The sequence below is a fragment of the Neovison vison genome, chromosome 1 (assembly GCF_020171115.1).
Source record: "Neovison vison isolate M4711 chromosome 1, ASM_NN_V1, whole genome shotgun sequence".
Lineage (NCBI taxonomy): Eukaryota > Metazoa > Chordata > Mammalia > Carnivora > Mustelidae > Neogale > Neogale vison.
The window spans coordinates 167,140,902-167,155,419 of NC_058091.1; the positions used below are offsets into that span (position 1 = coordinate 167,140,902).

Below are 14,518 nucleotides of genomic sequence, written 5' to 3' on the forward strand. Positions count from 1 at the left end.
AAAAGCAAACTTTCAAAATGTGTTATTTCCTCTAATAAAATCCCAGATAAATTTCTAGCACCTTAAAGAAAAAGCTGATTCATTTGTAAGGCTTATATAGATACCACTGAAAAGGAATAACCAGAAATTACCTGGGGAAACTTACATGAGGATATATGAAAGTACTTAAAAACAAAAACAAAACAGAGTAATGCATGTATCTAGATAGTTACTGCTTCTTACACAAAACAAAGAAATAAGTTTGCCAAAACTAAAAATTACACAGAGCAGAAGTCAGGGATAAGGCACAATGGCTTTGAAATTCACATCTCAAATAAAAAAGAAGCATCGAAGTCAATATTCCCAATCCTCTAAATATTTCAACAGTAGGAGAGGCCTTCATTTTCCCAGGTCTTCCAAGATTCTCTTTCCTTTTCTCTAAGATTCTTAAAAGACAATTTTGGGTGGCCATATAAGGAAACAGGAAGGACGTACCAGGTTGAGTTCTGGGGTTTTGGAAAGCAGTTTCACGTAGGCACCACCACATTCTATTCCATTTTGGAAATTAACCTCATACCTGATTTCAAAGAGAAAACCATAAGGCATTTTGAAAGATCAAATTTCTTTGACTAGTCTTGGTCACATGTTTCATCACAGGTCATATGTTTATGCTTAAGAAAAATTTCATCCTATTGAAGAACTTTTTTTAAAGTAATTTTTATACCCCATAGGGGCACCAATTCACACCCCAAGATCAACAGTCTCATGCTCTACTGAGTGCTCCTCATTTTCTTTTGCTTTTGAATGGCTGTTCAATCACCCCCAAAACATTAGTAAAATAAAATAAAACCTTAATGCAGATTCCCAGTATACACTTTTGACAAAATTCTGATCATTTGCTATCAGGAGAAAAGTAAGTCAATCTGTTTCAAAAGAATTTACTGGGCAGGAAAAAAGTACTTTATTACAGGATGCTTAAATATACTGCAAACCTGTCACTGTGATATGTAATTATTCTCATAATTTCCCAAGATCTGGGAAGTTTTTATCAAGCAAACGTTTGACTCACTGAACAATGAGAGGCTTGGTATCAAACAAAAAGGGCTTGTTCAGTTTCGCAGAGATGGCATGATGCTTGGCCCGAGACATCAACACAAGCCCTTTATCACCTGGGAGCTTCGTTTCCTTCATTTCATCTACCTCCCACTTTCCTGCAAGACATCAGAAAAAAAAAAAAAAAAATCCACTCACTAATCATGCCTTTGAAGATCTCTTAAATGGTAACAAGCAAAACTCCAAGTCATGCACATCTATCATACCGGCAAATTTTTAACCTACTCCATTTACCTATGAGAGCTAGCCCATTAACCACACACATGTGATAAGTATTAGGATATGGTTTTTAAACCTGTAGCTTATTCACTTCATCTACACCTAGAAAGACCTTCCATTTAACACAGACAGCAGCACAGGTGACACATTACTTCTCCATTTTATGGTGTAAAGCAGTCTACAGGTCTAACCCTATGAACACACAGACAGCTAAGCTTCTAAGGGAAAAATCTTAAAATGTATACATACTGTTTTCAGACCTGCCTTAAGACACACTATAGAAACCACACGTGAAGCCTGAGTCTGCTACTCTATGTAAATCAAATGGAACTCTCACCATCGTATTTGGCAATTTCATCATCAGTGTCATCCTTCTTGGCTTTGGATAAAATCCACCTGTAATTAGGACAAAGCCCCGAATTAAGATTTATTTTTTTTTCCCCAAATTAAGATTTAAATGCCAGCTGGCCTATGAAAAGAAACAATGTAAATACTAACACAAGCAGCATCTACCAAGTCTTCTTAATCACTCTAGTATTTTCCTTTTTTTTTTTTAAGATTTTATTTATTTATTTGACAGACAGAGATCACAAACAGGCAGAGAAGCAGGCAGAGAGAGGGGGAAGCAGGCTCCCTGCTGAGCAAAGATCCTGATGTGGGGCTCGATCCCAGGACCCTGAGATCATGACCTGAGCTGAAGGCAGAGGCTTAACCCACTAAGCCAGCCAGGTGCTCCCACTCTAGTACTTTCAACTTTTAAATCTGCCACACAGAAATACATACTATTCAACTCACAAACCTGTAAGAAAAAGTACCAAACCCATGAAATAATTCCACCTTTTTTTTTTTTTTAAAAGATTTTTAGTTACTGAGTGAGTGCGGATGTGTGGGAGGGAGGGCGAGAGAGAATCTGAAGCAGACTATTCACTGAGCATAGAATCTGACGTGGGGCTTGACCCCATGAATGCGAGATCAGAACCTGAGCTGAAACCAAGAGTCAGATGCTTAACTAAAGTCACCAAGGCATTCCTCCACTTTTAAGACTTAAGAGAAAAAAACTTCTCAGTTCAAAACAACAATATATAAGATCAAGGGGAAAAGAGAAATGGAAATTAGACCCACATATTCTAAAAAACTTTTCTAAATGGACACGTTCTAAATTCCATCTAAATGATGACAAACACTGGGGACATAAAATAGTTATAGTTAAGACATTTTACTATATAAAATGCTATCTGAAAAGGAATCCACTATCACATCTTACTTACATGATGCTTGCCTACAAGACATTTTTCCCCAAGAAACACTTACCCTGACAGGGTTCCTCTGTCAAAAGAATCAGCAAAATACACTTCCCCTGTTGGAACCGGAGCTTTATAGGTAACCTGTGTTAAATTTAAAAATGTATCAAGAATTGCAATTTTCAGCAGGATTCCCTTCTTAGTAAGATTTGCTTTCAGTTATCCTAAACTTTTATAGCTGCCTCATGATTCAATATATAATTTATCATTGGCAACAAATAAGAAAAGCTGCTATTTTAGCCAACTTTGCTTGCCCTTAGAAAAGGAGCCAAATTTACCTTCATCCTTTGACTACCTCAAGAGGTCAAACAAATAGATTCAAAGACCACTTCAAACCTTTGGAGATGGAGGAGCGCTGGTATCTGGTTTCGATTTGGAGTCTTCTACCTCTTCAATAACATCATCGAGGTCGTCCTCAATATCAATCATATCATCATCGTGTCCTTCATGAGCCCGAACAATGCCAGTTCCAAGGACCAGTAACATACACAGCAACCACTTCGCTTCCATGTTCTACATATTAAAAAAAAGTAAAATCAGTGAAATGTTATTGCTTCCTTTTAAATATTTTTTAAAGATCACTGACGCCTCTCTTATTTAAAATTAAGGTCTTCAAATCAGAAAAAAAACTTTACTGTGACTATTTCATTTTACAGATAAAGAAACCGAGCCCAGAGAGATGAAGGGGGTTTTCCTAAAATCAGTTAAAAGACTGAATTTCACAAAAATTTCCAAATGAAACTCAAAATGATTGTCCACATATAGAATTATCACATTGGCTACCCAGACCCAGGTTGTCAGAATGCAATTTCCAACTCACTTCTTGCATTTAAAAAACAGTTCGATGGGGGTGCCTGGGTGGCTCAGTGGTTTAAGCCTCTGCCTTCGGCTCAGGTCATGATCCCAGGGTCCTGGGATAGAGCCCCACATCCAACTCTGCTCAGTGGGGAGCCTGCTTCCCCCACCCCCAATTGCCTCTCTGCCTATTTGTAATCTCCGTCAAATGAATAAATAAATAAATCTTTAAAAAAAATTTTTTTTTAAAAGTTCAATGATGGACAAAAGCTTTTTTAACATATTAATTTACAATTTACAATGACATGGCAACAGAAGGGCTAAATAGCCTCACATTGATGATTTAATATAGATATGGTTATTGTTCAAAGATCACCAAGTTTAGATATGGTTTTAAGTTGGTGTTTTAAGACTGAACAAAAATATTAAACCAAGGACTAGCTACTCTTATCTCTTATTCTTTTAAACACTTAAGTGCCTTGTGTATTGTGTTAGGCTGTCATGGGTGGTAGTGGGTCCTCTTTCCAAGGGACCACAAATCTAAAGATATAAAAGCTGAGTCACATGGATGGACAACATGATTCAATAGTACGTAGTACAGTTCAAGTTCTGCAAGATGAATAAGGGTTTTAAAGACGGATGGAGGGGATGATTGCACAAGAATGTGAATGTAATTTATGCCACAGAACTGTACATTTAATGATGGTTAAGACAGTAAATCACCACAAACAACAAAAACTGATTTTTAAAAAAAGACAGTAAATCTTATGTGTTTTTAAGGCAACAACAACAACAAAAGACATAAGGAAAAAAACCTGAGCTTAACATTTTTGGTCTTTTGTTTACAATGAAGACCTTTATTTCTCAGGCAAAATCCAAAAAGAATAAAGAAGAAAAAAAACTGAAGGAGCTCCTTCAGAAACTTCAAATGGCCCCAATTCACAACCAACACTGCCATTTTGACCAACTGAGTTTCTAGAAAAATGTAAATCAATTTATTCTCATGCTCAGTTTAATGCCAAATTCCTTATAAACTCTCTAACCCTTTATAGTGAGTAACTCAACACAAATAACTATATTTTCATGCATCATTTAGTGGTATTTCTTTATTTATGCATCTTAGGACTGTGTTCACAGAATGAAAGAAGGTAGAGACTGGATTCCTAAACGCTTAGCATTTACTGTGGAAAATAAAAGTGCTAAATAAAATCATTCACAACCTTCTCTAGGACTGGTTTTTAGAAAAATATGTTTTTTTTTTTAAGATCTTATTTATTTATTTGACAGAGAGAGAGAGAGAGACAATGAGAGAGGGAATACAAGGAAGGGAAGCGGGAGAGAGAGAAGCAAGCTTCCTGCCAAGCAGGGAGCCTGATGTGGGGCTTGATCCCAGGACCCTGGGATCATGGCCTGAGCCAAAGGCAGACACTTACAACTGAGACACCCAGGCGCCCCTTTAGAAAAAATTCTTAATGTCAACAATCTGCTTCAGTTTCTTACATACTTTAAAAACACAAGTAATCTCTCATTTATTCACTGGAAAGACCTCTGTTTTCTGGAATGGCATAGCAATATTGCTATTTGATTTACAACTTGCTCTCTGAAACTAAACAGGCTGATTCAACCCTTCTACCTAAATCAATTTTATCTAATTCCCAAGCAGAAACAATGCCCACGGAAACAATGTTATAGGGGCACCTGGGTGGCTCAGTCGGTTAAGTGTCTGACTTTGGCTCAGGTCATGATTTCAGGGTCCTGGAACGGAGGCCAGCCTCAGGCTCCAAGCTCAGTGTGGAGTATACATGTCCCTCTCCTTCTGCCCCTCCCCCCTACTTGTGTACAGGTTTTTTTCTTTTTAAAGATTTTGTGTATTTTGAAAGAGAAAGTGAGAATCTCAAGCAGACTCCACACTGAGCATGGAGCCACACGCAGGGCTTTATCTCAAGACCCCTAAGGTCATGACCTGAGCCGAGATCAAGAATCAGAATCAGGGACGCCTGGGTGGCGCAGTTGGTTGGACGACTGCCTTCGGCTCAGGGCGTGATCCTGGAGTCCCGGGATCGAGTCCCGCATCGGGCTCCCAGCTCCATGGGGAGTCTGCTTCGCTCTCTGACCTTCTCCTCGCTCATGCTCTCTCTCACTGTCTCTCTCTCTCAAATAAATAAATAAAATCTTAAAAAAAAAAAAAAAAAGAATCAGAATCAGACCAACCCACTCAGATGCCCCTAAATAAATAAAAATCTTAAAAAAAGAAAAAAAGAAAAGAGAAAAGCTATAAATGGGGATTAGAGTCCCAGGTATAAGCTACAAAACCAAACTAGCCCCAAACACAGCTAAAACAATATACAGCTAAGACTTTTTGAAAGTAAATAAAATGTGCTGAGACTAGTAGTAATTAAAAGTACAAAAGCAATGGATTACTTAGAACTGAGTACTGGTGCTGGAACACACATTGTCCAAGGAGAAAAGCTAATCAGGAAGATGGTCTGGTGGGCTAAATACTTGCCTTTAAAAAAGACAGGACTGATTGGTTTTTTTCTCAATAAGTTTTAATGTGTTGATATATTGCTGCTATAGACTGAATTAGATTCTCCCGCCCAAATGTGCATGTTGAAGCCCTAATTCCCAAGGTGACTGTATCTAGACACAAGACATTTAAGAGAGGACTTAAGGTTAAGAGGTCACAGGGTGCACAGGGCCCAAATCCAGCGAAACTGGTACCCACGTAGGACACTAGGAGTGTTCATGTCCCGAGGAGTCCGCGAGGACACAGTCAGAGGGCAGTTCTCTGCAAGCTGGAGAAACGTCCTCACCAGAAACCAATCCCGACAACACCTTGATCTGGGACTTCCAGCCTCCAGAATTGAGAGAAAATCATTTCCTATGATTTAAGCCCCTGCCGTGGTATTCTATTCAGCAGCCCAGGCCGACCAAAACAGCTCTCCTTCAGTTTTTAAGTATAATGCAGAGCTGTGTTTCTCAAACTTAAATATCTGTCAGCATCACACAGGGCTTGCTGAAGACGACTGCTGGACTCTGTCCGAGTTTCTGATGCAGTCCAGGCCTGGATTTTTACTTTTCCAACAAGTTCCAGGAACCACACTTTGAGAACCACTGCTTAGGGTTTATCCATGCGGGCTTGGTTTTCCAGTTTATAAAGCACTTTCATACACACTGTTCATATAAATCTCCCGTGAGGTATTACTCTTGTTTTATTTTATGAGTTAGGAAGCAAGACTTAGTGAAATCACAATAATCTACTTATTATCACAACTAATAACTGAGACTCAAAGAATTCAAATCCTGTATTTCTATTACACTAGACAGAATGCTACTATGTAGTTGCATACTGAGAAGGCATAATGGAAGAAAAGACAGGAAGAGGACCAGGCAGGAGGTGCCTTTAGGAGTGATCTGGAATGGGGAGGTTCAGATAAGGTTAGTGAGGCAGAGCGACTGCGGACTAGCGAGCCAGGCTGTGGGCCTACGGTGGGGGTGTTAGGGGGAGGCATCTGTGTCGGGGAGACAGAGTGGTCCCACTATAAGGAAAACCCTTTTCACAGAGCAGAAGGCTAGCTACCTGTTATGTCAGGAACAACACAGGAAGTCTCTAGGAAGCTTCAGAAAATGCACTTCTCACCCACTGCCGTTTCCTCTACACTCTGGGGTGCAGAACCTGGTTTTTTAGGTAGAGAAGTGTGCAGGAATTCACCTGTTCCCTTCACATTATCCAGAAGGCCGTGGAACCTGTGAAGTTCTGCCAAACCACACCTCTCAGAGCTCTTATCTTAATGAGCCTTACCCTCTGCCAGCTCCACATATGCTGTGTTAACACCAGTACTGTTACACCAGTATTGTTACAGTGTTTGCCAATATCCCCCCCCAAATGCTACAACCAATAGGCCCATTCTAGTTCCAAGAACCACTAGTAAGTCAACTTAAATGTTCCAAGTTTTGTTAGAGATTTGTCCATATTCACAAAGAATTCAACAATAAATTTTAAGGTGACCTTAATTCTCTGCTTTGTTAATGAAAATCCAACATTACTAAGACAGAGAATCATCCCCATCTTCTTTCAGCCCCCCTACATGGAATGGAGTCCAAAAGGTAGCAATGACTGAGTGGGTATTTACACAGGATGTTGCTTTCTAGAAGAAAACATAAGAGAAAATTTCGGTGATCTTGGGTCTCACAATAAGGTTTTACATACAACATCGAAAGCAAGATATATGGAAAGAAAAATCAGTAAGCCATATTTATTAAATTAAAAACTTCAACTCTGTGAAAGACTTAAGAGAATTAAAAGACAAATCAGACAAGGAGAAAATGCTTAGAAAACGCACATCTGATAACAGACTGGTTTCCAAACTGTACAAAGAACTCACACTCACCGATGAGAAAACCAACCATCCAGTTACAGAATGGACAAAAATTCTGAAGATAGCTCACCAAAGATACTGAGATGAAAAATAAACATGAAAAGATGCTCAGTATCATCTGCCACTGGCTACTTGCAAATTAAAACAAGATACCACCACGCACATATTAAAATGGCCAAGATCCGGGCATCTGGGTGGCTCAGTGGGTTAAGCCGCCGCCTTTGGCTCAGGTCATGTTCTCAAGAGTCCTGGGATTGAGTCCCACATTGGGCTCTCTGCTCAGCAGGGAGCCTGCTTCCTCCTCTCTCTCTATCTCTCTGCCTACTTGTGATCTCTCTCTGTCGAATAAATAAATAAAATATTTTAAATAAATAAATAAATAAAATGGCCAAGATCCAAACACTGGCAAAGGTGTGAAGCAACAGGAGCTCTCATTTATTGCTGGTGAAAATACAAAACAGCATACCCCCTCTGGAAGACAGTGTGGCAATTTCTTACAAAACTAAACGGAGTCTTACCATCTATTCGGCAATCATGTTCCTACATACTTGCCCAACTGATCTGAAGGATTACATATGTACAAAACCCTCCACAACAGTGTTTCTAGCAGCTTTATCTATAACCACCCCAAACTTGGAAGGACCGAAAATACCTTTCAATAGCTGTATGAATAAACAAACTGCAATGCAATATTATTCAGCAACTCAAAGAAATGAGTTATCAAGCCACAAAAAGACTTGGATGAATTTTAAATGCATATTGCTAAGTGAAAGAAGCCAGTCCAAAAGGGAGAAATGTTGTATAATTGCAATATGACATTCTGCAAAAAGCAAAACTCCAATACAGTAAAAAACTCAGTGGTCACCAGAGGTTCGGGGGACATGGTCAGGATGAATGCATCAGCAGAGGGGGATAATTCAGGCAGTGAGACTACTCTGTAGGTTGCTAGAATTATGGATACGTAATTGCACTTGTCAAAACCCATGAAATGTCAAAGCACAGAGAGTGAATCTCACTGGATGAAAATCTTAGAAAATCATTTAGGAGGTCAAGTGACCCAAGGACAGCACGTAGTATGTGACAATGTTACACATACATTAAACCACCTCACTGGAAGGGGTAGAGGGAGGATGCTGACCTACGTAACTTCGGAGTCTGTAAACTAGACTGTGCAAAAGCACTTTGCCAGCTGGTAAGTTCGTTCCCAGGGGTGTACAGGTTGACAATCCTGATACTGCTGTATACAGACATGGGAACTGAGCAAGTAAGTATAGGGGTGGTGGAAGGTGGGAGCCACCTTTACACTGTTAGGTGTGCGCACTAACCAATAAGCAAGGGCAAGAGGCTGGAACAGTCCTATAGTAATGGGAGAGGGCTGGAGACATCGGTGTAAACTCATGCTGCAGCTAATTCACAGAGGGTTATATGTAGTAGTATTTCTAGATATGCGCACATATGCCTGTTAGTACGCACACGTTTCCCTGCTGTGTCACCTGTGAAGGCCTAGAAGAAACTACACCTCAGTAGCAATAAATATACCTAGTACCAAGATCTTGATTTTTTTTTAAGAGTTTATTTATTTATATGAGAGAGAGAGATCACAAGTAGGAATAGAGGCAGGCAGAGAGAGAGAGGGGGAAGCAGGCTCCCTGCTGAGCACAGAGCCCATGTGGGGCTTGATCCCAGAACCCTGGGATCATGACCTGAGCCAAAGGCAGAGGCTTAACCCCCTGAGCCACCCAGGAACCCCAAGATCTTGATTTCTTTTTTTAAGATTTTATTTATTTATTTGACAGAGATCACAAGTAGGCAGAGGGGCAGGCAGAGAGAGAGGAAGGGAATCAGGCTCCCCCGCTGAGCAAAGAACCCAACACGGGGTTCGATCCCAGGACCCCGAGATCATGACCCGAGCTGAAGGCAGAATCTTTAACCCACTGAGCCACCCAGGTGCCCTAAGATCTTGATTTTTAATACCACTTCCAATTAAAGGAAACAGGGCACTTTAGAGAAGTGGCCAACTCTAGGATTGGGGTAGGAAATAAATAAGATGAGCCTGGAACATCTCACAGTGCCAGAGAAGTGTTCAAAAAAGGAGACAAAAATAAAACACCCATCATGATTGGCGGGGTGGTGTTAAAGGAACACAAGAGTGCGCAGTGGCCAAAGTGGGAACAGTGTGAGTCAACAAAATAAGTAGTATTAGATAATACCCCAAGTATAAAGTAAATGTCTATCTGATACAAATATACGGGTAAAGAAAGAAATGGGGCAGAAGAGACAAATTTCCCATGCAGAAATATTCCAACTGATCTATGCAGCTACTCCTCCTTCAAGGAAGGAGAGCCTAATCCCCCACTCCTTACATGTAGGCGGCTACACAGTGATGTCCTCCCAAGAGCACAGTACGGGAAAACCAAGAGAGAGAGAAACGTTTCACTGTAGAAGCCTGGCAAAAGCTATCTCACCCAGGTGACCAAGGTCAACATCAACAGTGAGAGGTCATGTTGATAGTATGTACCCTTGACACAATGTGATGAAAAAAGGACTTTAAAACCTCTGCAGTCTTCCTCCCCAAAATCCATATCCCTAGCATAATCATGAGAAAAGCACCAATCATGAGAAAAGCACCAAACAAAATCCCAACAACAGGAGGACATTCTACAAAACATCCTAACTACTAGTCCTCAAAAATGTCATGGCCGTCAAAACTAAGGAAAGTCTAAAGAACGGTTGCAGCCAAGTAGAGCCTAAGGAAATCTGACTAAATGCAATGTATCCTGGAACAGAAAAGGGACAGTGAGTAAAAACAAGGGAAACATGAATTAAAGAAAAGTTTAGTTAGTATTTATGTATCAAGATTGGTTCATTAATTATAATCAAATGTTCCATACTAATTTTAAGTTGTTAACAGTAGGGGAAACTGGATGTGCATCATATAGGAATCCTCTATGCAGTCTTCATAATTTCTCTGTAAACCTAAACCTTTTCTAAAAATTAATTTAAAAAAAAAGGGCGCCTGGGTGGCTCAGTGGTTAAGCCGCTGCCTTCGGCTCAGGTCATGATCTCAGGGTCCTGGGATCGAGGCCCACATCGGGCTCTCTGCTCAGCAGGGAGCCTACTTCCTCCTCTCTCTCTGCCTGCTTGTGATCTTGCTCTGTCAAATAAATAAATAAAATCTTTAAAAAAAAAAAAAAAAGATGTTCCACAATTATGCCTCAAATGGTTCATCTCCCACCCCTTCAAAAAAAATCCTGGAGCTGAAATATACCACAGTAATCTAGTCTAGCTCTCCTTTTTGCACAAGAATGAGGTCCAGAGACCGACCAGCCAAAAATCAGTTATTGGCAGAATCAGGATCAGAAGCCAAGGCTCCTGCAGCCCGGTGCAGTGCACCCTACTTGGTAATTCCACAAATGCTTTTGTCTGAAAGACACAAAGTGATTTTTCACATATTTTAACATCTAGGAAGAATTCAGGGGGTTTTTCTTCTCCCTTTAAAGTCTTCATTTGTCTTTACGCTGACAGAATCCTAAGCAGAGAGCACACTTCTACTGTCACTTTGCTTTCCTGTTTCTAAGATTATCGATAGGAAATCTATAACAAGGAGTTCAACAACAAAACAAGAATGCTTAATTTAGGAAACAAACAGCACACACACACCCCAATTTCCCCAGAGCCACAGAGCAAGTGGTTCGTAGATTTAGAAGGTTGAGGAGTAAAAGTGCATAAAGCAATTACCTTTAAACCGAGAAACATTCTCCTGTAATAAAGAAACATTGACCACATTTGCTAAAATTCTCTTCTATTTCACAGTTCATGCCAACATCTATCAGCTCTTTGATAGCAAGGCCTCCCACATTCCTGCATGCCATGACAGCCCCCCACCTTTGACTTTAAACCATTATATTCTTAGAACACTTCATTTTTGGTCTTCTTTCAGGGGCCAACTTCTCTCCCTGTCTCTCATAATTTTTTATCACTGCAAGACTCTTACCTTAAACTCTACAGCAAAGCCCCTCTGAGCCAGGACGTAAAAGCTGGGTGGATGAACCACCTGTAGCTAGGCTAGTCGGTGCTATGAGTCTCACAGTGGGCCGTTTAAAATCCTATCTTAGCCAAATTAAAATCACTACAGGCATGGACCCCCAGGACAGCCTGCAATCAGAAAACAAAAGCACAAATATGAAAATCTTTCAACATTTATGAATCTACTGAAGTAGACACCTTGTCTCAAAAATACCATTCAGTTATATACAAATGGGAGTTCTGTGTGGTTCTGTCTTTTGATATCCTTTAAGCAAAGGATATAAGTCAGTAAAACCAGTAACTGTGGGGGCCAACTCCATATGGCCCAAGTTCTGATTTCTACTGATCCAGAACTTGATCTAAAACAAAACCTACGGGACAGTTGGGTGGCTCAGGGTTAAGCATCTGATTCTTGATTTCGGCTGGGGTTCTGATCTCAGGGTGGTGAGATCGAGGGCGGGACCAGGCTCCCCATTCAGCAGGATTCTGCTTGAGACTCTCTCCCTCTCCTTTTGCCCCACCCCATGCTCACAAGAGAACATGCATTCTTTTGAATAAATAAATCTTTTTTTTTTAAGATTTTATTTATTTATTTGACAGACAGAGATCACAAGCAGGCAGAGAAGCAGGCAGAGAGAAAGGAGGAAGCAGGCTCCCTGCTGCTATGTGGGGCTCGATCCCAGGACCCTGAGATCATGACCTGAGCCGAAGGCAGAGGCTTTAACCCAATGAGCCACCCAGGCGCCCCTCAAATAAATAAATCTTTAAAAAATAAAATAGTAGGGACGCCTGGGTGGCTCAGTTGGTTAAGCAGCTGCCTTCAGCTCAGGTCATGATCCCAGCATTCTGGGATCAAGTCCCACATCAGGCTCCCTGCTTGGCAGGGAACCTGCTTCTCCCTCTGCCTCTGCCTGCCACTCTGTCTGCCTGTGGTGTGTCTCTCTCTCTCTCTCTGTCTGACAAATAAACAAATAAAATCTTTAAAAAATAAAAAATAAAAAAAAGTAAAAATAAAATAATAAAAATAAAACCTACAATACCTAGATTCTAGAGAAATCGACAGACTGCATATCTTTCAAGTCCTCATCAGTCAATCAACTGGACTTCAGATAAAAGCTGGGTGGCAGAGTTCAAGAGTGTTTTCTGGCAGTCACAGGCTCAGACTAGGAATTATATATTAAAAACGGGTTAAAGGAGGGACGCCTGGGTGGCTCAGTTGGTTAAGCAGCTGCCTTCGGCTCAGGTCATGATCCCAGCGTCCTGGGATCGAGTCCCACATCGGGCTCCTTGCTTGGCAGGGAGCCTGCTTCTCCCTCTGCCTCTGCCTGTGCTCGCTCTCTCTCCCTCTCTTTCTCTGATGAATAAATAAAATCTTTAAAAAAAAAAAAAACGGGTTAAAGGAAAAAATGCATCTGATGCCCATCAGAAAACTTGGCTAGAGTAAGACACTAAACCAATGTTTGTTGATGGTATCCAATTCCACGAGTGCCAAGGAGGTATCAAATATGAAAAAAAAAAAGCAAGTCAATCAGGAACTCAATCTGTAATATGGTGTCCATAAAGTCTGAAAACATAAGGGGCAAGGGGAGTTTTAAAAATCTGGAAGCATAAAAATATTTTACTGATTAAAAGTGACCTTGATGACATTATGTGTACTTGCCTGTGTTTTCAGACTAATGAATATACTGTAGTAGTAGTTCTACAAATCAATTTGGGGGGGCTTTGGGGTCAGTATCAAAATAAACTCATAATACTATAACCTTATCTTTTCTTCATCTAACTTGCCAAAAATGCACAGGTTAGTACCACTTAAGACTCATGCTAGTATTCTCTTTCCACAAAAACAATGCCAAAAAAGCAACAATTTCAAAAATGAATTCCCAACATGATAAAACTGCATAGAACTGTATACACACACAAGTGCATGTAAATCCTGGTAAACTCTAAGTAAGGTCTGTAGATTGTACCAATGTCAATTTCCTGGATTCAGACTGAACTATAGATATGTAAGAAACTACCACTCATGGGATGCCTGGGTGGCTCAGTTAGGTGTCTGACCCTGGATCCTGGTTCAGGTTTTGATCTCAGGGTTGTGAGTTCAAGCCCAGCACTGGGCTCCACCCTGGTCATGGAACCTACTTCAAAAAAAAATAATAATAATTTAAAAAAAAATAATAAAAATAAAAAAGATGCTACAATTGGGGGAAGTTGCATGATGGTTGCCAGAGACTGCTCTGTACTATTTTTGCAACTTCTTACAGGTCTATAATTAGTTCAAAATTAAATGGTCTTTTTAAAAATATTTTTATTTATTGGGCGCCTGGGTGGCTCAGTGGGTTAAGCTGCTGCCTTCGGCTCAGGTCATGATCTCAGGGTCCTGGGATCGAGGCCTGCATCGGGCTCTCTGCTCAGCAGGGAGCCTGCTTCCTCTCTCTCTGCCTGCTTGTGCTCTCTCTCTGTCAAATAAATAAATAAAATCTTTAAAAAATATATTTATTTATTTATTCATTTATTTATTTATTTGACAGAGCGACAGAGAGCAGAAGTAGGCAGAGCAGCAGGCAGAGGGAGAGGGAGAAGCAGGCTCCCCACTGAGCAGGGAGCCCAATGTGGGGTTTGATTCCAGGGCCCTGGGATCATGACCCGAGCTGAAGGCAGACACTTAACTGATTGAGCCACCCAGGTGCCCCTGAAATTAAATGTTTT

General features: G+C 40.5%; 1 protein-coding gene across 2 annotated transcripts in view; it reads right to left on the reverse strand.

Moving 5' to 3' along the window:
- Positions 1-14,518, reverse strand: part of CANX (calnexin) — a 36,912-nt gene that overhangs the window by 15,683 nt on the left and 6,711 nt on the right. The window contains exons 2-7 of one of the 2 annotated variants that reach the window (XM_044262531.1): positions 11,781-11,941; positions 2,949-3,125; positions 2,623-2,696; positions 1,649-1,707; positions 1,049-1,190; positions 475-556 (exon numbers count right to left, since the gene is read on the reverse strand). In XM_044262531.1, coding sequence (XP_044118466.1) covers positions 475-556; positions 1,049-1,190; positions 1,649-1,707; positions 2,623-2,696; positions 2,949-3,122 — 531 coding nt within the window. In that variant the 5' untranslated portion in view covers positions 3,123-3,125; positions 11,781-11,941. The remainder of the gene's footprint in view (positions 1-474; positions 557-1,048; positions 1,191-1,648; positions 1,708-2,622; positions 2,697-2,948; positions 3,126-11,780; positions 11,942-14,518) is intronic. The other variant, XM_044262523.1, reaches the window with a different exon arrangement.